The sequence below is a fragment of the Podarcis muralis genome, chromosome 3 (assembly GCF_964188315.1).
Source record: "Podarcis muralis chromosome 3, rPodMur119.hap1.1, whole genome shotgun sequence".
Taxonomy (NCBI): domain Eukaryota; kingdom Metazoa; phylum Chordata; class Lepidosauria; order Squamata; family Lacertidae; genus Podarcis; species Podarcis muralis.
In genome coordinates, this window is record NC_135657.1 from 82,625,432 (window position 1) to 82,652,229 (window position 26,798).

General features: G+C 41.7%; 2 protein-coding genes across 11 annotated transcripts in view; one reads left to right on the forward strand and one right to left on the reverse strand.

Moving 5' to 3' along the window:
- IMPG1 (interphotoreceptor matrix proteoglycan 1) overlaps window positions 1-3,643 on the forward strand; it is a 72,860-nt gene extending 69,217 nt beyond the window's left edge. For all 5 annotated transcript variants that reach the window (XM_077926209.1, XM_077926210.1, XM_077926211.1 and 2 more), the window contains one exon: window positions 1,627-3,643. The gene's annotated coding sequence lies outside the window, so the exon portion shown is untranslated. The remainder of the gene's footprint in view (window positions 1-1,626) is intronic.
- Window positions 3,644-4,406: 763 nt separating this feature from the next.
- The window catches only part of MYO6 (myosin VI), a 105,238-nt gene continuing 82,846 nt past the window's right edge, over window positions 4,407-26,798 (reverse strand). For 2 of the 6 annotated variants that reach the window (XM_028722810.2, XM_028722811.2), the window contains exons 28-35: window positions 24,658-24,818; window positions 23,218-23,247; window positions 22,728-22,766; window positions 16,544-16,647; window positions 15,326-15,457; window positions 12,898-12,924; window positions 10,688-10,909; window positions 4,407-8,279 (exon numbers count right to left, since the gene is read on the reverse strand). In XM_028722810.2, coding sequence (XP_028578643.1) covers window positions 8,080-8,279; window positions 10,688-10,909; window positions 12,898-12,924; window positions 15,326-15,457; window positions 16,544-16,647; window positions 22,728-22,766; window positions 23,218-23,247; window positions 24,658-24,818 — 915 coding nt within the window. In that variant the 3' untranslated portion in view covers window positions 4,407-8,079. The remainder of the gene's footprint in view (window positions 8,280-10,687; window positions 10,910-12,897; window positions 12,925-15,325; window positions 15,458-16,543; window positions 16,648-22,727; window positions 22,767-23,217; window positions 23,248-24,657; window positions 24,819-26,798) is intronic. The other 4 variants (XM_028722813.2, XM_028722812.2, XM_028722814.2 and 1 more) reach the window with 4 other exon arrangements.

Below are 26,798 nucleotides of genomic sequence, written 5' to 3' on the forward strand. Positions count from 1 at the left end.
TATACCTTTGAGAGTCAGAACCTACCCTTCATGTATTTATTTGCCACTGCTATAGTTGAGCCCTTTTTAAAATAGCCTAAACAATCATTGAAGAGTGGTGTGAAAGTAAAAGAAAACTGAGCGCTACAAAAGCCTGGTAAAGGTAAAGGTAAAAGGACCCCTGACCATTAGGTCCAGTCGTGGCCGACTCTGGGGTTGCGGCGCTCATCTCGCTTTACTAGCCGAGGGAGCTGGCGTACAGCTTCCGGGTCATGTGGCCAGCATGACTAAGCCGCTTCTGGTGAACCAGAGCAGCCCATGGAAACGCCGGAGCGGTACCTATTTATCTACTTGCACTTTGACCTTGTACAAACTACTAAAGGAGAGGATCTTGGAGTATAAACTGGATTCTAGGGGTGAGCAAAAATGTCTGTCGTCGTCCCCCCTCCCCGAATTCTCTGCCCAACTTGTGGGCAGCAGCATGGTATGGGTATTGGAGGAGGTAAGCAAACATACATTTTTGTTTGCACTGGTAGATGAAGGTAACGATGGAGTAAGGCAAGGATGGAAGGAGGACTAAGCGCTTTGCTTCCTTCAGCAATTCTAAACAGTATTAACACTGGATCTGTATTTAACTCTCTTGGTGGGAAATAGAGGGGTGGGGTTGCCAAATACAGTGGTGCCTCACAAGACGAAATTAATCCGTTCCGCGAGTCTCTTCATCTTGCAGTTTTTTCGTCTTGTGAAGCACGGCTATTAGCGGCATAGCGGCTATTAACGGCTTAGCGGCTTTAAGAAAAAGGAAACAAACTCACAAGATCTCGCAAGACGTTTCGTCTTGCAAAGCAAGCCCATAGGGAAATTCGTCTTGCGGAATGACTCAAAAAACGGAAAACCCTTTCATCTAGCGAGTTTTTCGTCTTGCGAGGCATTCGTCTTGCGGGGCACCACTGTACTCTTGGTGGGAATGGAAGTATCCAGCAATTCAGAAGGCGTTCAAAGAAGAAAATATTCTCAGAAAATGTAATAGTTATCTTCTGATAAATTTTGGCCAATAATTTATCTCAAGAGAAGTCTAAGGTGTGGGGCATGTGTCACCTCAGAAACTACCGTATTTTTCGCCCTATAGGATGCACTTTTCCCCTCCAAAAATGAAGGGGAAATGTGTGTGCGTCCTATGGGGCGAATGCAGGCTTTCGCTGAAGCCTGGAGAGCAAGAGGGGTCGGTGAGCACCTCCAGGAAGGTGAGCACCTTCCTCCAGGCTTCAGGAAGCTATCCGCAAGCCGTGGGAGAGCTGCCTGCACCCCGACGCCTGGGGGGCGCTGAGCTCAGCACGCCCCAGGCTTTGGGCTTCGCGCAGCTCTCCGCTAGCTGTGGGAGAGCTGCGCGAAGTCACACAGCTCTCCCATGGCTTGCAGATAGCAGCCTGTTCTGGGGGCTGGGGTCGGGGGAAGCTCGGGCTTCCCCCGCCCTGCACCTGGGGGGGATAATTTTTTTTCTTTATTTCCCCCCAAAAAAACTAGGTGCGCCCTATGGGCCGGTGTGCCCTATGGGGCAAAAAATACGGTAACTCTGGAATTTGAGGGAAAGCTCTCAGTGTCTTTTCAGTCCATGTTGGCCACATTATTGGCACTTTGTTTCCACAGATTTTCACCAAGAGGACTGCTGGTTATACCAAGTTCACTCACCTGGATAAATGGAGTCTTTGGGGGAGGAGGGAGGCAACAACAAAGCTTCAGAAGGCAACCAATACTTTTTTTCCACAACAGTGAACACATTAACTGAAGTAAAAAATAACAAGGTGGCTGCACCTACTTTTTGTCAAAACTGTTGTCCTCCATTACATAATATCCATGTTATCATGAATGCAGTGCTAAATGTATTTAATAACTGTACAGTGTTTATATGATAAATATTTTTATTTTAAAGCTTAGATTCAGATGCAGAAGTCTCTGCTGGAAAAGTTACCATCGGTGGTATTCTATCCCAAAATAAATGAACAGAAAAGTGGCCGACACATATACTAACTACTGGAATGGCTGCCAGTTATGTGGTAGTAACTGTTTTATTATAATTACTGGAGAATCGTATTGAAGGCTTACCATGGGGTTTTCAGCCCTAAACAACACCACCAGTGATTATTTTAAGTCTTTATTAAATTTGTTAGTCACTTTCTCTTGTTCAGGGCAACCTAAAGTGACCTACAATCAGACAGACAGAAACTAAACCCCACAATGCTGTTCTTTTACAGATATAAAGACATTAAGTGGACATTTTTATTTTAACTATAATTGCTAAGAGATTTTCCTATATGCTTTTGAGAATCGGCCTGTAAATTTTAGGCTGTGTGTATAAGGGATGTGTTTGCTATCATATAGTTGTGATAGATTGCAGTAATTGTTTTTGTTCGCACAGAACAGACACCAAGCCACTAATGTGGTGTGATTTGTTACTGTACAAGACTTCTCAACTAGCAACATGCAGGCACATCTAGTAAGATTTTTCAAAAAATGGACACACACACACACCCCAACTACAACCCACACTTCTGTGCTGGGTCATTTGTCTAAATGGAACGATAGGTTGTGCAGAACCTTCAATGCACGCTAAGCACTGCATAACTGGTAGTGATCCGAATTGCTTTCAGTAAAAACAAAGTGCTTCAGGTGTCTGCAGCAAATAGGGAGTAGAGACTTGTTAGATAGGTTGGTGCATGTGTGTAATCCTACAACCAGCCAGGAATATGCATGAGCCTCAATTTCAAATATTCTACAGCAGCAAGAGATGAGGAAGCGCAGCTTAGAGGTCCTTCTTCACCCCAACCCCCAGATGTACAGACTATCCAAAGCCAGAATTATTTAAAGTTAGGTGTGCCTAGGAAGCGAGCACTAAGGGGAAGTCTTTTACTAGGGCTAGCATTGCTTCCTTTCTTTTTTGGAGCGGCAGGTGTTTTCCTTTAATTATCAAGTGCATTCCTGCTCTGGGTATAATCCTAGTGCCCTGAACCGTCTCTCCTTCCTGCGTGCATTTAGGCAATACAGCTTATATAAACAATACCATGGCTAATTGCTTCTCTTAAATGTTTACTCGGAGCCAATACCTGTAAGAGTTGAGCTAACTAATCTTCATCTATTTATTTTACGGTGTCAAGAAAGTCGCCTGCCAAGTTATATTCTCATATGGGCTTGTAGACGCCGCGTTAGAGGTAGTCAGCCGCCTCAAGGTAAAAAAAAGATGTTGAGTTTACAGTCAAGTATAACATTATTTATGTATACATGGAGAAGATCTCATCTTAAGGAAGTCAGTGAGGAAGCTTACACGGACGCCAAGGTACCATTGCACAGCCTAGATGACATCTTTAGGGCATATATCTGAAGATATCCCACTATACACCAGGCACTATTGGAGGTTGTGTAAGTTAATATTCCTCATTGTATTCAATATATTTTCATTTCAGAGCTATTTTTTTTTTTTATATGTTTATTCATACCAATTTCTATAAGAAAAACAATAGAAATCGTTTTTACATGTCAGTTTTAATAATGAAACAATTGTTCTTGACCATAATTTATCATTTTCAAATATTAATTACCAAATATCTTTGCTGGATGAGAGAATGTTTTGTATTTCAATAAAATAATAAAATATTTAACTAGAGTGTAGACAGACTGTATTTCTATGTTATATATCAGAAAAACGTCTGCTTAGTAGTTAAAAGGTTTTTTCCTTTTTTGCACATCTAGGATGCATGCATATATATAACATAAAATATTTAAAAGCGATATAAGGGCAATCAAAAATATTTTATAATCTTACAAAATATTAAATCCAGTGCTTGTTTTAAGGTAAGTTGTAAACAACTTGGCTTCATTTGATTCAAGCTGGCTTATGGTCACAACTATCTTTAATTGGGTTGTGGGAAATTATGCATATTTGAGAAAAAAGCATTAGTTGGTAAGAAGAATGTTAGTTAGAAGCAATGACAACCCTCGACACACACACCCCACCACCCCCCAAAAGTTCCTCGTTGGAATATTATGCAAGCCAATTCATGAGACAGCTTTAGAAGCCTGTACAGTGGTACCTCGGTTTACATACTTAATCCGGAAGTCCGTTCTTAAACTGAGGCGTGCTTTCCATAATGAGGCCTCCCGCTGCCGGTGCCCTTCCACCGTTTGGATTCTGTTCTTAGACCGAGGTAAAGTTTGCAAAGCGGGACACTATTTCCGGTTTTGTGGAGTTCGTAAACTGAATCGTTCTTAAACCGGACTGTTCTGAAACCAAGGTACCACTGTATTACTTTAAAATCAAATGTTGTTCGTTTATTTGCTTTAATGGTTACACTGACTTGAGAAAGCAAAGTGCAAGTTTCACAGCTCCCCCAATCATTCTCACTCTTTCTTAAATAAATAATATCCCAGAGAGATCAATGGAGTGTTTTTATTTTGCAGCAATTTTCAGTACATAATTAAGGTCATTTGACAAAGTACTTAAAACAGTTTAGGGTGAAAATAACCCAGGGATAAAGTAGGCAGAGATACCAGAAGCTGAGGAAATTTTCAATGGAATGTTAAAGACATTGTGCTATTTTCTGAAGGGAAACGTCTGTATAGGTTTTATGTTCCCAGTAAAGTAACATGAATTGAGACACAGGGCATGTTTATAACTGCATTTTCATCACTCAGTGACTGCGACCAGCATGTGAAACAGTCATCGCAGACCAAACACTATAGAAAGAACTTCAGCAGAACATCACATCCCCTGAAACAATAATCCAAATCCATTCAGGTGTATTCAAGTAATGTACATGCATAAGTAAAACAGCACCGCCAGAGATCTTATAACCAAAAGACAGCAGTAGGTCCATTTCTAGTTGCAACAGAGGGCTTAACTTGCTTTCTCTTAAGCAACCCATGGTGGTTACTAATTTTCATGACGAAGCATGTAGCCAGATTATACAGAAGTGTGGGATATTGCAGTTATCCCAATCAAAAGTATATATAGATGGCATCACATGCAAGCATTTGGGGGTTCCTTTTTCACAACCACTTCCTAGGATGCATTTGCTCATGGCTTTGCTTCCCAAATATAATGCATACAACTCATCTATTATGTCAGCTTACGCTCTTAACTTTTAGTTACTCCCCCTTTTTTGTAAGCCGTACCTTTAAATTACGACACAGAAAATAATTTAAAGGAGAAAGTGCATCTTTTATATGCCATTAACGATTTGATGTGATATGGGGTCCATAAGAAACAGCCCCAGACATGCCAAGGAAAGCGAGTGGCAGCAGTAATTAACGAGGGTATTTAAAAAAAATAAATAAAAAGCATGCATAATGTCAATAACTGTTTGAGAGGATACAGAGACCATAAGAACATACACAGGGTAAGAGGCATTTTTCAACTGAATGTGATTCTCTCCTAGTAGGAAACACAGAGAGGTGTGAAACTCTCATGTAGTGTAACATATCTATTCCTCATTAACTATTTTCCACCCCCCTTTCTCTGAACCTCTTCGCCATAAAAATTGTTGTGTTATCCACAGTGCTTTTTTAGAAGAGGAAGAAAAAGGTGCCAGTACTCACCATGAAGTCGTTACAGTAAGTGACACACTTTTAACGTTTGAGGGAGAAAAGGTGCCAGTACCGTGTGCCCTTGAGTACCCTCAGGGAAAAAAGCACTGGTTATCCAACTGGCCTTGTATGTATTTGTGACACCAATCAGATCTAAAGCATAGCATTCAACTAGTGAAGTATCTGATTAGATCATGGTCAGTTAACGCTTAGCTTATGACTATAACTTTAATTCTAACATCCAGTCCCTATGGCCTCAGTTCAACAATTTTGCATTGAATATACTAATCTTGTTCTGCCGAACATTGATTAGAGGGGTTCTGCGAGTTCAGGACCACCACAAAAATCCTCTCTCGCTCTAGCTCTACATGGCAAAAACGTGTTGTATGCATTGTTCCTGTTGCTGGATCCTAACCATCCAAAACAGAGGGCTCCATACATAAACTTGGATCCCATGAACTGCAAGCGGGCTCTGTGCTGCCTCCTCCTTCCTGTTGCTCCTTTTGACCTAAAGTCAGGGTTTTTCTAAAATAGCAAATGGTGCAATGAAGGCTGGGGACAGCGAGACGCTCCTTTGTGCGATTAGAAGTGCCTTCAATTGGGGTGGGCTTGTGACCCTCTAGATTTTGCTGGGCTCTGATTCCCATCAACTTCAGCCAGAATGGCCAATGGTGAGAATTTTAGTTCAACAACATCTGGCGAGCAACAGGTTCCTCATCCCTAGATTTAAGTCATGGCTCCCACTGGGGGGTGAAGGTTGCATGTGCAACCTCTGATGGATTTTTGGTGGTGGCAACTTCGACAATCAAGGCTGTCAGAGCGGACCATGCCAACCAGCTCTTCAGAAAGTTGATGTGCAGGAATAGGGGCTTTTTATAGACTGAAGACAAGATGGAAATAGACAGGGTGTGAACAGTTTCAAACCATGCATTAAAATTGGAGGTTAATCAATATTGCAGTTTTACATCCTCTCAACCCTGTCCCAAAGTTGGTAGCCATGTGGGCACATAGCATTTTACACTGGATAGTTGTTACACTGCAGAGGGTATTTCTGCCAGGAGGCATGCTACGGCAGAAGGCAGTGACAATGGTGTGCTTAGAAAGTATATTGAAGAATTAAAAACTACAGCCCAGAAATGTAATTAGCTTCTTAATATAATAAGGGAGGGGAAGCCTCCCCAAATTCAATCTGTTTCCCTCCCAACCAGACAATACTTATTTCCCCAAATCTCCTAACACTGAGATAATACCAAGGTTTAATCTGTTGATATTAGCCAGCTATAGGGCTATCCAGCAACATCAATAAAAGGCAACTTCCATCTGTGTGAAACAAGTAATCGTTATACATAAGAAATTTAATTACCATCCAGGGTACATTAGCAAAAAAAAGCAGCCCACAAAGCCTGAAGTTGGAAGATTAGCTGGGGGAAAAAATCTGTAAGATTAGAAGAAAAGTTTATTACTTTAACACTATGAAGTTAAGCCATTTGAAGCAGCATGGCGCAATTAGAAATTCCAGTGCTGTGCCACTCGTCAAGAGTCTGAAAGTTTCTGACAGAAGCCACCTAATCCCATGTGCATTGCACTGAAGTACAAAGGAACAACAAAATTCAGCTGACAATTAGGCTTTGCTGTCATGAAAAATGGAACCCACTTCCCTTATGCTTTCAGTCCTAAATGTATCTAGATATATATTTTTGTAAAATATTGCTTAACTCTGTCTTACTTCATTTGACTAAGAAAGTTATAACCGAAAAATAAAAATGAAGAATTGCCTGAACAAATTTGTCTTGTAAAAAATAGTTAAAAAAGGAAAAACCCACTGCTTAGTAAATTCAGCATGCATCAGCATAACTATCCCTAAGTACTCCAGACACAATTGTCCTGCTCTCAGTATTTGAAATCCTGCAATCTACCTAAGACACATTTCCCAAAATGCTTTCTTGTGGACATCTACCTAGATGTCAAGCAGTTTTCATAAGTTGCACATGAAGTCTTTCATCTTATAAAAGTTTTTTTTTTAACCTCTAGAGTAGAAGTTAACAATAAGGCCTCACAATTCCAGTTATAAGATGCAATGTACTTTTTTTCTTTTTGCTATGCTATCTTGAAGGAGAGACTAACATTCTGGGTATCACAAAGGAATTAACAGTGTAAAGAGGAAGACAAAATGCAGTCATTGTTATGTAGTTAAATCCCAGTAGAGTGTTACTCTATGTTACAGCACTTTTAGTGTCATTACAGATGCTATGGGCAGGGATTGGTGCATGAACGAAAAAAGCAAACCACGTAGTTGGCTGAAACGGATGTTCAGACCCTCAGAACTAGTGAATTCACTACACAAATTAAAACATCAGAAATACAAATTAAAAACTGCCACATTAATAAAATCTGTTTACTTTATATTAAACATCTCTAGACAATTACAGAATGTTTAAGTGTCCTCTGCTGCTCAGAGGAATTCTTCCCTTTATTGTTAAGGTGGGGGACGGGGGACCAAGTGTTAATGTAGAAAGTGACTACTTATTTCAATAGGTTCTGCAACATAGCTGTTGCATACGTAGGCCGAGCTTGTTTGCTCTCAATCGCATTTTGAAGATACTGGATTCCCCCACAGCGCTCCCAGATCTCTTCAAACTGCCTCGGCAAAATCTCAGCTCCACGCTTACGAGTCAAGCCAGTCTCTTCAAGGTTCAGCTCGCACATCTCCATGTCATCCTTGCCTGGAATGTCAAAAAAGCGGGGAGGGGGGGAGAGAAAAACACCACCAGATTTAACAAAACATACAATGGGTTTCCAGTTTCTCCTACACTGGACTTACTGTGTTGTGTTTAGATTTTAACACATTCAGTGGTACCTCGCGTTACATACGCTTCAGGTTACATACGCTTCAGGTTACAGACTCCGCTAACCCAGAAATAGGACCTCGGGTTAAGAACTTTGCTTCAGGATGAGAACAGAAATCGTGCTCCGGTGGTGCAGCAACAGCGGGAGGCCCCATTAGCTAAAGTGGTGCTTCAGGTGAAGAACAGTTTCAGGTTAAGAACGGACCTCCGGAACGAATTAAGTATTTAACCCGAGGTACCACTGTACTCATAAAGTTGGGAACAAAGTAACAGTGAACACGAGAAGGGCATTACCTCAGTGCTAAAAATATGGCCAGAGGTCTTAAGAGGAGATATATATATTTATATTATACACATAATATAAACTCTGGGAACCTTCGGGAACAGTTATGTGATACAATATGAGATACTGGGACTATAAATAAGCCCAAAGCTTCTTTAGATACAAGCCATTGCTTTGAGAGTAAGGAATAACAAGACTCCATTCTTCATAAAAGGGCAAAAGAAAAATATTTGAATGTCTTGTCTTGGATGTAAAACCCCAGTCTGAACATGTTTCAGTAATACTATACAGGCCTCTTGCCAGCCTGTACCTCTTCAGAATCTAAAAGTCTCCTGTCATGTAGAGAGAAAGCTGGACTTAAAGAGTCTTCACCATAGCAATATTGCCACAAGTTGGGCAACTGCCTCCGGAGGGCACCCCGTGCTTCGGTCTGCAGGCTGCCGCCCCAAGCCTCGCGCGCCCGGCGGGACCTCCCGTCGGGCGCGGGAGGCTTGCGGACACCTTCCCGAAGCACGGGGCGTCCTCCCGAGGGCACCCCGTGCTCCGGGCTGCAGGCTGCTGCCCGCAAGCCTTGCGAGCCCGCGGGAACTCCCCCGGGCTTGCAAAGCTTGCGGATAGCTTCCTGAAGCCTGGAGAGCGAGAGGGGTCGGTGCGCACCGACCCCTCTCGCTCTCCAGGCTTCAGCGAAAGCCTGCATTCGCCCCATAGGATGCACACACATTTCCCCTTCATTTTTGGAGGGGGAAAAGTGCGTCCTATAGGGCGAAAAATACGGTAACAATAGCAGAGGATTGGTTCACATATGCACGCCCATCACTTGATGATTGCAGCATCAACTACAGGCGAAATGTTATGATCTCTCTGCCTTGTACGTACACAGTGCTTTTCAAGGGGATCAGCTCAGCAATTTAATTGCACACCAAGTGATGTAGAAGGATGTATGAACTGAACCATGGTCTGTGGCGCTGTAGCTAAACAGTCTCAACAGCACCACGAAGGGGGTAGTGTGGTTTTAAACGCTAGGCGCTTACCCAGACATTTAATATGACTTTTTCTGAAAATGTGAGCATCCCATTTTTATTAATAAACAAGAGATAATCAGCATTCGATTTTGCTTCAGTCTCATTAAATGAACTAAATTACACTTGCTTGGATATATGGGATTTTCTTTAAAATCAGGCCATATAGATTAAGAGCAGTGTCTTACAGTAATACTCATCCGTATAACTTAGTCTGTATTAAGTATTGAAATGTGTTTAGGAGCTGCCAAATAATGTAGTTATTCTCATTACTCTAATTAAGGACTGATGTCTTTGGAAATTAGGGAGACCAAGCTTAATTAAACACATCCATTTTTATCAACAGGTCCCTTTCCCTCCATTCCTTATAAAAAATGCAATGTGCTTCATAAATTTCCTTTAGCCCAGTGACTCAAGGTTTCTCCATTCCCTTCAGTGCCAAGGATACTGGTGCATGAAATACTGTTCTAACCCTTACACAAACAGAAGCCCTGTTCATATTGTAATTCTAAGATAGCTCTGGAGCAAAATGGATCCTGAAACTTTTGGTACTTCCTGCTAGACTGACCTTTGAACACATTTTCTTCTATTTAAAGAAGAAAAGGAGGGTGCGGGGGGCATAGGAGCTGCTGTTTCCCCCCTATTTTCCTTGAAAGTAACAGTAGGATAACTTGTTCAAAGGCCAATCTAGTAGGAAGCATGAAAAGTAAATTAAAAGGTCTAAAGCTGTAAGGATGCTCTGCAAATATAATACTGATATAACAAAGCCATCATTCACTGCTTTGCTTAAGTGATTTTGGGGTGTTTCATAATGAAGTTGGTTAAATGATGGTACAGGCTTTTTGAATACAGCATTTGGATTTTATTTGTAACTCTTCTTTCCTGCAACATAGCTCAAATCTCAGCTTATTTGTTTTTTTCCACTAAAAGGGGCCTAGGATTTCACTTTTCATTGCATAATAAAACTAAAAATGAATACCAACCAGCCACTAGCAAGATAGGTGGCTTATCAGGATGAAGCTCCATTTGACGAGCAATCCATGGTCCATCAAAGTGTGCATACCACCAGCCTTTCTTCTTGTTCTGCGGATCTTTGTATTGGTCCGCTGGGCGGATGAAGGGAATACGAAAGTAACGCTGCTGCCGACTCATCTCTGCCTCTTGCTGCTGCCTGGCAGACAACTGGCTTGTTGGGTTCTGTTGAGCTACAAGGAATAACTAAGGTTAACATTTGCAAGCCAAGGATCAAAATCAGTCTTCAGTACAGTTACTTCTGTTGTTTAATCTACACAGAAAGTAGGGAAATTGTGAAAAGATGATTACAGTGGTACCGTGGTACCCGAAGGGCTTGGCTCCTGAACAAATCGGCTTCCGAACGCCGTAACCCTGGAAGTGAGTGTTCCAGTTTGCAAATGTTTTTCAGAAGCCGGATGTCTGACGCAGCTTCCAATTGAGTGCAGGAAGCTCCTGCAGCCAATCAGAAGCTGCACTTTGGTTTTCAAATGGTTTCGGGAGTTGAATGGACTCCCGGAATGGATTAAGTTTGAGAACCAAGGTACCACTGTCTGTATTCCATAGCAGGGAAATGAATCACGATACTGCTCCCAAAGGAAACACCTTAAAGCATAGTTTCACAAGTTAAGTTACCCTACAACCTGGAGTAGATACAAACGGTACAAGAGAAGGTGAATGATAGGTACAGGTTGAGAAACAGTCACCGCTTAGCTTACCTGAAATCCCACATTCTAAGATAGAGAAGGGGAGGGCCATTTCCTGAACTTTGAGAGACTTGAACTTGGCAAAAATACCAGTAATATAATTAATCATGAATTCACAATAGCATTACATAAATCTGATCCAGTAGTAGAAACTGGTCCCTTAGTCTGCACTAAAACCTGCTGCAGATAATGTTAACTGAAACCAGGCTCAGAAGTAGCCTCAACTTGATTGCAAATTCCAACATTGCCACTGAAATTCAGTGCATTCTGTTCAAGTTCACCTAAGAAAGAACTCTTCTCAACAACTGTTTATGTTGTGAACCACCCTGAGATCTATAGATGAAGGGTGGTATGCAAATTTAATAAATAATAAATTTTTTTTTAAGATGCTAAGAATTCAACTGTTGTGGGCAACTAAACAGAAAAAGACATTTCAGTAATTCAGTATTAAAATAATTAACATTGAATTCCTCTGTTAGCCAACCAACTTTAAGTAGTGAATCTGGTTATGGACTCTGCCTGGCTGAATAAAAAATGATGAGCTGCTGATTGATTGATTTATTCCATCCCCTCCCAATTTATAGGCAACATATTGGCAACTAGGAACAGAAAGTAAGTGTATCTTGCCCTCATTCATACATGTGGTGTTAATAAATCCAGAAATAGCCATTGCTTATCCCAGTGTAGAAATATTCCCAGTATAGAAATGAGTAAAAAGACCCTTTTGCTATAATTAGGCTTTAAACCATAAATATTATGTCCAATTTATCCATTGGCATCACGGCAAACATTCATGTAAATAGTCAGTGTGTATTTTTCTGGGAGAATTATTAAGCCTGTTTATTTTCATTTAAATGAACTGACATGCAAAGTAATACATCTATTTCTGTAAGTCTCCTCAATATACTTTGAAGTAAATGGAGGCTGTGGCTTTCACGAATGTGCATAATGGTGAGCCATGAAGAGGGCTGAGAATTAAGAGCATTTTATTGGCCCTCAAAGGCAGCTAGACAGGTCTTTTTCCTCATCCTCCTGTACTCAGACCAAGGATATTCTGCAGAGTAAACAAAGCCCTTTGGAAAAGAGAGATTAATTTCCTCCTCCTAAAACCAGCACCGTAGGTGTTAATTTTTATTCTAAGGTTAGTTGATTAACAACAGTTTGAGTGTTTTGCTACAACAGAAAAAGATGTCTCTGACAGGCACAAGCTGCAGAAATGCCACATCATATGAATTTATCATCATTCCTTTTTATAATTAAGAACAATATTCCTACGGTAACATGAATATCATCATGGGCTGCTATCGTTTTCCTGCAGCTCCCTGAGCACTTTTAGATGACAAAATAATTACAAGGCCAAGTATGATGTGACACAAATGTAGCAAAACACAGTATTTCGTTAGGGTTAGTAAGTCGGAGCCTATGTTTTTTCCTATGTGCAAAGTTAGCTGAAATAAACCAATTCCCTCACTTACTTGAGTTGGTCAAAAATGGTGCAAAATCTGCAAACAAACATTGGACACTGAAGAAACCATAAAACTTTTTGATCCGAGCAATCTGAAAAGGCACTCTTTCAGTAATTCAGTGGAACGTGCCATTAGCCACGTGTAACCACTGAATGGGATGGCAACAAAACTGGAAAGAGGGGCTCCTGGCAGCTGGATTGTTGTGCTCACCAGGAGGGAGAGCGGGCAAAACCATCAGGATGCCAGTGCAGGCATAGTGGTGGGCATCCCTGTTTTGGCTCCATATCTATGACTGCACTGTGTCCATCTCCCCACAGCCTTTACCTTCCCATTTCTGGTGGGCACAACATGGCTGCTTGGAGGCCGGGTGTGTGGCAGCACACATCCCCACCACCCTGTCCCTGAGAAATAGCTAATATGGACAATATACGATTCTCCCTTCCTGGTTAAAAGGGGAACAGCGCAGGGCCTTAGCTTGTTTCCTATCTTGTTTGCAGGTAGAGCGGATTGGAGCCCAACCAATTCAAGACACAGGGAATGTTAAAGCAAACAGTATACCATAACTATGACGTGTACAATGCCACCCAAAGTAACAGGAAAAGGTACCCAAAAATGCAAGAAACAGATTCTGGTAATCACTCAACTGTCTAGCTATCCTGTGATAATATTGGCGGGTACCCCACTCCAGTAACCTAGAGACTCAGGCTCACTCAGGCTTTTCCCATTCAGGTGTGCTAGCAGGAGAGTCCCGTTCCCATACATCTACTTCTCAGAAGCCAATAAATCTGGTCCAGTCCCTTCTGTAAGACCCTTTTGTCCAAAAACTGACACACTACACTGTGGGCTACACCCAATGCTTCAGAGGGTAAAGGGAACCACCAGAGCAGATTTTGGGGGCATGCAGCAGAGGGGAAGAGGAAGACTCAAGCTTTTAGCCCTATGAGATAGAGGGAAGTAATTTGAACCATCCGTGCCAGGATAGACACAGATGCTGTTCTACTCAGAAATTATTCTCTGAACAAAACAAAGGCGCAGTTCACAGAGGCACGCTCATCACATGATGACTACAGAAGTTCTTAACACTAGGACATTTCCTCTGAAGGCTGCATGGACTGACAGCCAAAGAAAGCATCCCTGAAGAAACAGAACAAGAGAGGTGTTCTTTTAGTTTTAGTTATCACTTAAAACAACTGGGATATCAATGTATCTCCCAGCATGGGTGGGGTGTGAATTAAACAAATAAATATCAATCTCCTATATGTTACAATTACAGTGGTTGTTGTATTTATTAACTCTAAATCTAACTTATAAAAAAGTAGCCAAAATATCTGAAAGGCATTTCAAACTTGTGGAAAACAAGTCTTGCTAAGAACTGGGTTATTTGGAAATAAACTGGACCCAAGCAAAATTACACTTCAAACCAGAGTCTCCAAGGACATTTATGTTAAAGCTGTACCTGGAAAAACAGAGCCAATGTGGTTTACTATTTGGTAACAAAATTGAATGCATTATATGAAGTCTTTGGACTCTCTCTCTCTCATCTGTCCTGAGCATCAAACAAGAACTAGCTCCATTTGGCAAGGCAAACTGAAATCTTTATTCAGGTAAAGATAATGGCAAATCAGCCAGGATATAGTATTAACTGTTATAGATGACACCAGTTAATAAAATAGTAAAACCCCTTTAAACAAATATATTTCTGATGGTTTTGCTTTGCTCATGAATTATATTTTTACTCCAGAAGACAAACGGGATAGTTTTCTGGCTACCTGGCTTCATTTGCCTTCCCGCCAACACAGCCAGTTTCCCAGAACATCCAGAGCTCTTGATCCTGCAAGCCTATTTCTGGAACACATTGGCTTTCCATTCGTAGCACATACTGCTCTAGATCCCATGGATCAAATTAGTAGGACATAAGCTACCTTTTAAGGGACGCGGGTGGCACTGTGGGTTAAACCACAGAGCCTAGAACTTGCCGATCAGAAGGTCGGCAGTTCGAATCCCCGCGTCGGGGTGAGCACCCGTTGCTCGGTCCCAGCTCCTGCCCACCTAGCAGTTCGAAAGTACGTCAAAGTGCAAGTAGATAAATAGGTACCACTCTGGCGGGAAGGTAAATGGCGTTTCCGTGCGCTGCTCTGGTTTGCCAGAAGCAACTTAGTCATGCCAGCCACATGACCCGGAAGCTGTACGCCGGCTCCCTCGGCCAATAAAGCAAGATGAGCGCTGCAACCCCAGAGTCGGTCACGACTGGACCTAATGGTCAGGGGTCCCTTTACCTTTACCTTAAGCTACCTTTTAAAATATTCTGAGGGGCAATTAAAGTTCTTACTTTATTCTAAGGTAACTATTAACTTTTCCAGGAACCTCATTCAGGTACTCCCTATCTTCTTAGCTCTCTCTCCCAGCATTTTTAGGGTAAAAAAGGATTTCCCCTCACCATAGTCGGTCACTGATTTGGGTGCACGCTGTTCTGTTTCTGTATTGCGCTTCTTATTCTTGGACTTCCAAGCATGATAAACCTTTAGCCGCCTGTGAAACTCTTCTCTGCAAGCTGCCAGCAGTTCAATATCTGTCTCAGACAAAACACAGCAGGGGTGGAATAAGTGAGGAAAAGCAATAAACAAATATGCTTATGAATTGTGTTGACAGAGCCAAACAACCAAAATTATTTTGGAGCAAGTTATAACATTACTTCTCACAGTGTAAACTTATCAAGCTGTGGAAGAGAGAGAGAAAATTGGGGAATAACTTTTTTCTTTTTCTTTCTTTTTCACGGTTTAGCCATTTTTAAATACGTGACAGCAGAAAAACGACATAAAAACAAAACGAAAAGAAACCCACCGAAAACAGTGTTTCAAAAAAGTATTCAAGCTTTACAATCTCACATTTTATCAGATCTAAAGTTAACCTTCTGCATGCAGAAAGAATCTTCCGCCCAAGGAAGGGCTGTTTTACATCTTGCACTCAACTGTGGTACAATGAAAGGGAAACAAAAATTCAAAGATGTTCTGCTTGTGCAACAGGTTTTTGATAACCGCTATAGATACCACTATTATGCACATTACACAAACTCTTGTGCGTACACAGTTGAATCTCTTAATCCTTCTATTCCTGGTTCTTTGAACTCAGACTGATAATACCTGAATTTCTCCCAATTATTGCCTCCCTCATTATGTGTGTGTGGGGGGGGGGGTATTATTTGGTCTCTGCCTCAACACAACATTGCCAATGGCATTAGGAAGGATGAGAGCAGACCCTCCAAGTATCCCTATTTTCCAGGGACAGTTCCAGATTTACAGAAGCCGTCCTGGTTTCTGATTTGATCCCGGGATGTCCCGCTTTTTGTTAGGATGTCCCTCTTTTCATCGGAGAAATGTTGGAGGGCATGGAATTATCTGACCCCCGAGCCATCTGTGACATGCAGTTAAGAACCCTTTCCACTTTGATATGCAGGGGACAGACTGCCTCACACCAAGTGTTGACCAGGAAATGCCTGAAACACACACAGCAAGAAACAAGCGATCCACTATTATTAGATTTCTACCACAGACCTAATTGTTCACACAGTTGCTTAAGAGTTTTGCCAGGAAAAAATAAGCAAAAGTGCTCCTACCAGCCAACAGGCTTCTTCTCCCCCAAATGGGCACCTACTTACCACAAGAGGTATTGATGGTATCACGTAGCTCAGCATACTTCCACTTGCTAAGGTCATGTTTCTTAGTGCCAGCTGCAGCTTTGGTGGCTTGCACTGTGGGTCCCCTGAAACATTTTCATTAAGAAGTTATTGCAATATTCGCAACAACAAGGAAGTGAGGTCAGGAAAACAGGAGACGAGAATATTGTAAAAATAGGGAACCATACAGCTATAAGGCAAACAAAAGGACAACTGCACCGAATGGTAACGCACAGGGCTTTCTTTTCAGCTCAGTGGACGCCATTGCCATTATAAGAGAACGAAGGAGGTGTTCGTGGTGAGTTCTGCCACATCTTTCTCTAGAAATAAAGCACTGGCAATGCCCCCAGCACTTTGGAGGGAAGGTTTTTTTTAATCAGAGGGAAACTTTTTCTGTACTTCTTAAGAAGTGAAAAGCATTCCAAGTTGTCTTTCTCTTATTCTTTGACAAGAAGATGCCACCATTTGCCCCTCTTGGAATACTTTCACGACAAGACCAAGGACATAGCAAAGCTCTTTAACTTGAATAGTGTTTTATGTGGTTCCTTTTGTAGGAATAGTGATCGATTCTCATTTGACTCCCATTTTCTGTTACTGTCCATAGTCAGGCATGCTTGCCTGTGTACAAACTACATATGTACAGCGACAAAGCAAGCATAATTGGGCATGTGTTGCTTTTAAGAAGTGTGAAGCGGTTCCGAATACAGCTGTTAAAGGTAAAGGTAAAGGGACCCCTGACCATTAGGTCCAGTCGTGGCCGACTCTGGGGTTGCGGCGCTCATCTCGCTTTACTGGCTGAGGGAGCCGGCGTACAGCTTCCGGGTCATGTGGTCAGCATGACTACGCCGCTTCTGGTGAACCAGAGCAGCGCACGGAAACGCCGTTTACCTTCCCGCCAGAGCGGTACCTATTTATCTACTTGCACTTTGGAGCAGGGACCGAGCAATGGGAGCTCACCCCGTCGCAGGGATTCGAACCATCAACCTTCTGATCGGCAAGCTCTAGGCTCTGTGGTTTAACCCACAGCCCCACCCGCGTCCCATACAGCTGTTACAAAGTGATTAATAACGATGAGGAGGAGGCATATGCCGAATACTGTACACACGTACATCACCCTTCACATTTGACAGGATGTACCTATAATTCAAGCGGGACACGGGTGGCGCTGTGGGTAAAACCTCAGTGCCTAGGACTTGCCGATCGAAAGGTCGGCGGTTCGAATCCCCGCGGCGGGGTGCGCTCCCGTTGCTCGGTCCCAGCGCCTGCCAACCTAGCAGTTCGAAAGCACCCCCGGGTGCAAGTAGATAGATAGGGACCGCTGACCGGCGGGAAGGTAAACGGCGTTTCCGTGTGCTGCGCTGGCTCACCAGATGCAGCTTTGTCACGCTGGCCACGTGACCCGGAGGTGTCTCCGGACAGCGCTGGCCCCCGGCCTCTTGAGTGACATGGGCACACAACCCTAGAGTCGGACACGACTGGCCCATACGGGCAGGGGTACCTTTACCTTTACCTTACCTATAATTCAAAGAGTCAGATCTCTTGCATTACTATTATTAATTAAATTTGTATGCCGAGGTGCTTTGCATCAGAAAAATACAAAATGAGAATACAAAATACATAATAAACGAAAACAAACCAGTAACTCTCCATATCACAAACACATGTAAAAAGCCATAGAATGTTAATCAGCTGGTTGAAGAGAAACATTTTTGCTTGGCACCTAAGGCTATGTAATGAAGGGGCCAGGTGAGCCTCCCTGGGGAGATCATTCCACAACAGGGAGCCACCACAGAAAAGGCCTGTTCTCATGTTGCCACCCTCTGGACTTCTCAAGGAGGCACACAAAGAAAGGCCTCAGATTATGATCGAAGGATCCAGGTAGGTTCATATGGGGAGAGGCAGTCTTTGCATGGCTTCATAGCTTTGTCAAACAGACATATTGATCAAAACAGAGACTGAGGATCTCTATTCTCCTTTCTGGTCATTTATTTCATTTTCCATCCTGTCGTTCTATATAAAAATCCATCCAAAGTTAAACATCATCTTTGAGAATTCCAAAAGCTTCTAAACAGGGAGAAAGGATCTGCAAGAAGCGGCCACAAACAGGAAAACAACCAATCAAAGGAAGCATGTTTACCTCTTGAATACCTGGACGATTGTCTGTCTACCAAGAATAGCTAAATATCCTTCAAGCTTCAGAGCAGCAGCACATGAAATAGCCGCACCCTTGGCCCACAGGACACATGTGTGCACACACATCATTCCTCAAAACTGAGCAGCCTATTCTATTGCTAATAAATCTCCTCTTTGCCCTACAGAAGCCTACAGTGCCTTATCTCTCACCTCAGACCTGGGATTTCACCCCCCCCCCTTCAAGCTTTCCTTTTCATCCTACTTTCCCCTCTCCTACTCAGCCTACTAATTCTTGATATTCACCTTTTCAACCCTGCCTATATTCCCTGTGTGCTCCTAACTTTGAGATGCCATTGATAAAGCAGAAGCAGCTCCTGCTAGCAATGTTTCCACCAACTTCTATGGTCTTCCCCTCCCAAGCTTTTCTCAGGAACTGTTTTCTGTTGGGAGAGGGAGTAGCAGCAGCAACAGTTTGTCTGAACTGCCTCATTGCTCCATTGCTCCATATGACTCAGGGACAGTGTTCTATGTTATAACAAGAGCTGCTTAAGAAGACCATCAGAAAATTGAAGATGGCAGACAAAACCATCATGGAGCCAAATGGCCGCACAGCAAACACTCTTGCTGCATAACACAGAAGTATACAGTTCTCTAACATTGTCATTCTTTGAGTGAAAGGAAAACTAGCCAACAGTCTTGCTTCACTCCCACATTTCTCTCTAAACTCATTCTGTAGTAGCTGCTACAATGGCCTCAACGCTGAGGCTCTAGGTACTGCAGAGATACAATTCCCATCATTCCTAACCATTTGTCACTTTGGGGTGGGAATGAAGGGTCCTGTAGTTATAACAACATCTGAAAACCCAAGGTTCAGGGAGGATGCCCTATAAAGGACAGGTGTACTTTTATCACTGCAGTTATTATACTGTTTTCTATTATAGATTTTTATGTACTGCTTAGAGATCTTAAACATTAATATGTTTAGAAATGCTTTAGAATAAATAAATAAGGTTCTGGGTAAAACTGGTTCAATTCTCCTTAAATCTTCAATATCAGTTTTTACTCTTTTCTGCCACTTAGATCCATTACCCTTAAAAATATGTCTATGAGCATCTGAGAATTTAGTTAAGAGTGCCTTATTATGTTACAAGCAGTGTCTAATGTGATATTAAAGTGCAGCTTTAAAAAAAGAGAAGTTAAAATGTTGTTAGGACTAGACAAGATTCTGCAAGTTTATTATCAAGAGAACTCAAGAATGCCAGTCATATTGATCCAACTATCCTTACCAACAAGAACTCAATTTTTATTATTAAAATATTAACAATGTGCTCTGTTCCTTACTGTTTAACACAATCTCAAACGTGGCGAGTGGCCTTTTGCACAGCTGAGAAATCAATAGCCTTTTATTGCAGCCATTACATTAGTGCATGCCATAAAAGTATATCTTAAATGACAAATTAATTCCCCATTCGCTATTTAAACAGCCTGAAACTCAAATACATTTTAGAGACTCTCATTGCCCTTATAACTATATATACACAAAATGCAAGTGCATAAAATTGTGCATTGTAACGGCACAATGAAATGTAAAGGTTATGTTTTAAACCGCTGGCACACTTCCTGTTAGACACAAAAACAGTGGTTGTTAAATCTAATTTCCTCAATATAATGACTAAGCCTCTTGAACAATTAATGTGACAAATCCTGAGGATTTTCTTTATTTAGCTGCACCACCCGTAGGCCTAAGTATCCCTCAGATAGTTTAGATCAGCAGAACTAGGCCAAAAGATCTCTGGTTAAACAAGTAATCTTTAAGAATGGTAATCCAATTGAGTAGCTTAGCTTTTCTTTGATGGTTCTGCTAAGATCACAGTTATGTGGACACAACAAACCTGTGATTCATAACTGTCAGTAAGATGTGATTGGTAGTGTCTCCATTCCCATTGTGCCCTTTCGGACAAACCAGGGTTTACTGCTGTGCAACTTGTGAAACAGCCCAATGTAATGGATAATCTGTCAAATACACATGCTCATTTAAGTTATTCATTTTGACATTGCAACCTCATTTGTCACATGAGCAAGCATGTCATTCATACATAAACTTGCTAAAGGCAAGCACCCTATTCCAGAGGCTCAGATTCTGTAACACCCAATATGAAAATAGAGATTCATGTGGCCAGGAACTCCTGCACTCTCTTCAATGTGGGGAAGTGTGCACACAGTCTCCAGAATTCCTGGAAATTTTTTATTTATTTTTAAAGAGAGGTGGAATACAACTTCATGTGTGTATTACAGGTTTATTACCTTTGGCCTGAGTTTTCAGAAGTTGATAGTTAGGGGTGGGGAATTGGATACAGATGACACGGTTTGGTCAAAACAGCCTTGTAGGCCAAATGGGGAGGCCCACAGAACAGAAGGTTCCCACTCCTGCCACAGACGCACTCAGCACACCAATGTACAGATGCACTGAAGTAAGTAACTGTCAATAAAGTAAAACTAAAGGAAAGGGATATGCGTAACAATCATCTTGGCAGCTGAAGTGTTAAATATGAATACAAATGAATTAAGACCCAAATAATTATTTCTGGCAAGTCCAAAGCGTGCGCTAAACCAGGGGTCCCCAAACAAAGGCCCGCAGGCCGGATAAGGCCCGAGGGACTCGTTTATCCGGCCCGTGGCGACCGCTGCCACTGCCCACTCTTACCGGTGCTGCGCTGCACGGCTGCCCACTTCCGGGTTGGAGTTGCATGTGCAAGCGTTATTTCTGGTGCACATCTGGGTAGGAGGAGGCCCATGCACATGTGCACAAGCTATTTCCAGTGCTCCTCCAACCCAGAAGTGCGCCAGAAATAGTGTGTGCGCATGGGTATGGGCACGCGTTCCCCCGCCCTCCAGGCGATCGGCGCTGGAGACACCATCCCGAGGCACGGTAAGTTTGCTGACCCCTGTGCTAAACCAATGTTTTTTTCTGTCTCCAACTCTCCTCTTTGAACACTCTGTGTGTGTGTGGTGTGTGTACACACACACATGTACACGTACACAAACACACATCCCACCACCACCAAAAGTAACCACCTTAAAGGAGTTGGTTCCCAATCATCATTCCAATGCCACAAAGTTCCTCTGCAATTCTTTTTACTTTCATACATTCATTTCCATGTGGCATGCAGCTGTTCATATCCACAGGACCCTCTCTTTCTATTCCCATGCAAAACAAACTAGCCAAACTGTTGTTTGGATTTTGGCCAGTATATACAATAAAAATGGGATGTTCTGGCAAATCAATTACTGGGACAATAAGAATGCAGTTTGATATACAAAACGGTCATATGCAAAGAGCTTAACATCCAACATTTGCTTATTTAATTTTCTCAAAGCATTACTTTTATTTTTTTTATTTTTTAATGTTTCATGCTGCATCTGGCCTGGAGGTGAGAATGGACAACGTTTAATTTGCAGCTCAATAACACACGGAGTCCTTTTTACTAGAAAGGAGGAGTGCATTCTAACATTCTCTGTACAACAGTACAATAAGAACATTATTGAATATATGCCACATGTCTGTAATTGGTTTAGGTAGTACTATTTGGCAACAAGGTAAGATTTTGATCCTGCTGTTCTTTAAAATAGATCTGTCAGGATTTCAAGATTTAATAGCTTTTCAGAAGCCACATGCTAAGAGGCAGTTACTGCGGCAATTCTCAATATGGAAATGCATGAAATGCAAGTTTTTTTAAAGCGGCAAGAAATCTCTTCAATTTATGTACATCAATAATATTAGATAAGAACTTTGATGAAAAGTAATTCTTCTTCGTGCAATTCATAAATCTAACAGTGAAATTATTTCTTAAAAGAAATCTGATGGGTGCAAATTGGTACTAAATTGGTGCAATGAACGAATCTTGATTAGAAGTTATTTCTTCATTTTCCCAAAGTAATTCAAATAGAACTGAATTGTACTTTATTTTGATTTATTATGATTATTTCATATGGCGATTGAACTGATTTGTTTCCGACAACCTGTTACACCCACCTAGACAAAATTTCTGACATTTCAGTGGCCATTTGCTCCCTATAAAAGAATTAAGAATATATGAGGGTAGAGGGAATATAATGTTTAAAAGTGCTAGCATAGTAATTCCAGTAGTTTTATAACATCTAATACTGGATCAGCAGACAGATGTCTATCCTAAAAATTATGCTACACTAAACCGATCCAGAGTTTTATCAGTAAAACAACAATTAATCTTTGTTTAGCTGATATCAGAAATATACACTTTGATTGAATCAAACAACCACACTTACATAGGTGACATTTAAATTACAACCAATTGCACCTGTATATAAGCAGTCTGAAAGACTTACACTCAAACAGGACTCATGCTCAAATTATAACTATGCTGAGGTAAATGGAAATAAAAGAACATTCATTAGCAAGGTGGCTTACACTGTGGAAAATCATTAATTTTTTTAAAAGCCCACAGATTTCTACAGAATGCCCCATAAAAAAAAAATTGTCATACGCAGTCATTTGACATCTTGTTCCATTGGGTCTGCAAATAGAAGATATTTTGGTTAGTGTAGCATTTTCCTAAGTTAGTTTTGCAACATTACAAAGCCTGTTTGGGCAAATGAATGCCTGCTATTATCCAGAGGGACCAGCACCTGCTTCTCAGGGGTGGCGTCAAATGTTGTTTTTTCACTTAAGTGTTTTTCTATCTAGCCCTTACTCCAAATTGCTCAAGGGAGTGTATCTGGTCTCTCCACCATCCAATTTTATCCTCACCACGATCCTCTGAGGTAGATCATGGTGAGACAGCCAATCCCCCCAAGGTCAACTGGTGGGTTTCCTAACAGTGTTAGGATTTGAACCTGGGCTTTCCCAGTACTGAGCCAATACTCCAGCCCTAGCACCATATTAAGCCTAGTGGTGAGAATTAACAGAAGGATTTCGCCTATATATATGATGCAAAGGAAGGACAGAAGACCTAAGCAAGTTTAATATTTGGATATGTTCTAAAGTAAATTTGACTGGAGCCTTCTTACTCATTTATACAGCACTAGGAGGATATGTGTCCGAAATGAAAGGATAGCTGGTAAATTCTTGTAAAGTTTCTTTGGTCTGGGGTTACAAACCACACACAGTAGAACTTATGCTGCACTTAAATGGCATGCTGCTATTAAATTGGCTTAATGCTAAGTTAAACCATGGTTTAAGCACAAACAAGCAAGCACATGGGTTCCTGGAATGAAGATAATCTTTTAAAGGCACTCATTTTCGTTTTGGGCTGGGTGTTTGTTTTATTACTGCTCAGTTCAATCTCTCTCTGTGTGTGTTATTCAGAAGGGGCTTCCCAGGTTTATCAGTATTTGTGATGCTACTTGCATTGTAAAAGGTAAAGGCAAAGGACCCTTGACAGTTAAGTTCAGTCGCAGACGACTCTGGGGTTGAGGTGCTCATCTTGCTTTACAGGCCAAAGGAGAAGGTGTTTGTCCGCAGACAGTTTTTCTGGGTCATGTGGCCAGCATGACTTCTGACGCAACGGAACAACGAAACCAGAGCAATGCACAGAAACACTGTTTACCTTCCAGACAGAGCGGTACCTATTTATCTATTTGCACTTTTTTGGGGGGGGTGCTTTTGAACTGCTAGGTTGGCAGGAGCTGGGACCAAGCAACGGGAGCTCACCCCGTTGTGGGGATTCAAACCGCTGACCTTCTGATCGGCAAGCCCAAGAGGCTCAATGGTTTAGACCACAGTGCCACCCACGTCCCTAATTGCATTGTAGATTGTTTTTATAGGCACTTCTTGGAGAAAGTGCTCATTCTTAAAGGGGGCATACAAATGTTTAAAATGCAGTACATAAAATAAAATAAGAAATAATGTTAGCTTCCTATTTAGGAAAGACACCTTTTCAATGGCAATATCTTTTTTAAAGGGCAAAACTAACAAAGTGCAATACCTGCGCAACCCGAGGTCCAGCTGAGATTCATCATTGATGAGTTCAGACTCACTCTGGGCAATTCTCATGGCCAGCTCATGGTCTCTGCGCTCTTGTTCCAGAACCGCCTGCTGCTGGTTCGCTTCTTCGCGTTCTTGTGCCAGCTGTGCCTCAACTTCAGCCTGGAGAGTGACGTAAAATTAAGTTACATGGGGAAACATTTCCCAAGTCGATACAGCCTGCTTCTGTAGAAAAATGATCACTTAGGTGAAACACACAGTCGAGTTTACAAAATACAACCTAAAACACCTGTGCTCCAATGGGTTACTGTAAGCCCATGGAGAGCTTGCAAACAGTGTGGATCGAGATGAGAAAAGAAGTATAAGTTCAGTACAGGAAGCCCTTCATATGTTAATTTAGAAACCAGGTTTTCATGATAGAAATCTTCAGAGTTGGGAAAAAGCAATACAGCTCACAGAAAATCAACAAATTTTAGAAGAAATTCTATAGACCTCTCAGGCAAAAGACATTTAAGTGGTTTACATAACTAAATTATGGGTCCAGACAGCTGCAGAATTGTCTGCAATTGTACATAGCAGAGTTTTACCCATTATCTTTTTTAAAACAATAATAATGCTATGTAGTTGAGACTGCTTGGCTGAGTTCATGAGAGAGAGGACTGCAAAATGCATTTCTCAAAGCACTTGTAATGTACTGGCTTTTCTGTGTTCTTTTGCATTGCGTTATTCCAGAATGGTGCGTTTAGGGAGCTGCTTCTATAGGGAAATATCAAAAATTCACTCCAATTATGTCTTTCTTTTTTTATTGGCCACTTGTGAATGAAACCTAGCGACCATGCTACCGTTTCCTACCTGAAAAAGTTTAAATGAGTAGAATCTTCCATGGAATACATGACCCATGCATCTCTTACCGAAAGTGGAGTAACTGATGATGTAGGTTTCCTACAGCTCGAGGACCCAAGCAGCTGTCATGTGCCAAAATACCTCTCTACCAACACACTCCCAACAGCCCGCTTGACGTTCCCTAATTCAGCAATGCCTTCCCAGAACGGTGGGCTGGATGACCGCCACAGACTGGTATGGGCTCTCATTCCAATTATGGTATTATCGAGTAAATCTTCATTTCTGCGATGGAGACTTTCCCTATGCAGATCCCTACTTTGGATTACCCGGTGGCAGCAGACACAAGAAGGAAAGCCGATTGAATGTGGCCTAAGGAAAAGCCCCACTGAAAGGAACAGCTGCTCTGCTGCTATCGCCAAGTGAAAGGAAATCCACCGAAAGGTCATAGACTGAACTGAACAAGGCATCCCTTTACGTCTATCAAGACCAAGGCACAGTTACCAGCATACTTGGCCGGCCGACCAACCAGTCCTGTGCAAGCGCCATTACCAGGAAAGGGAATAACAGGAAAGAATGAGGATTGAATAGCAGCAATTGATTATGCCCTCAGTTTGGTTGCAATGCATGCTTCAGCCTGGAAATGCACAAAGGGTGCCTTTTTTGTTGTATCTATAATCCCTTGTTTATTTGCATTATTTAAATGCTACTCAATAATGGCATTACTCTACGAGCTCCTTGGAGGAAAGGTAAAATATGAATAATAAATAAAATAAACGTAACCCAGGGCACCAGGTGAAAGTAAGAAAGATCCTGCTGTTAGATCACTGATACAAAGCTGGTTCTCTGTCTTCAGCTCTTAAAATGTGTAGACAGAGATTATAAACAGACTAGAGAATTAGCTACTGCAAGAAGCATGGAACTACTTAATTAGACATCTTTCCAGTAACCTAGTCAGTTACAGAACCAGTAAAAAATACAGAAAAAGTAGTGTCCTTGTTTATAACAGGGAACAAAGGATCCAAAAACAGGTAAAGTACCTTCGGTAGATGACTTTTCTTAAATGGAGCTTAGGTACACAACTCTATAAAAAATTTCCAGAACTGGCAGATCGGCAAAGCTTCATATATGCTACACATCCTTTAAATACATCCCAGCCAGGAGTTATTTAAACACAAAGTGGGCCAAGATTATCTTGAAATAATGGGTATGATACCAACAGCGATCTTTTGCTTCTCTTAATTTAGTTTAAGAGATTAATACAAAGTCACATTATGAAAAAGAAAACTGGTCTATATAACA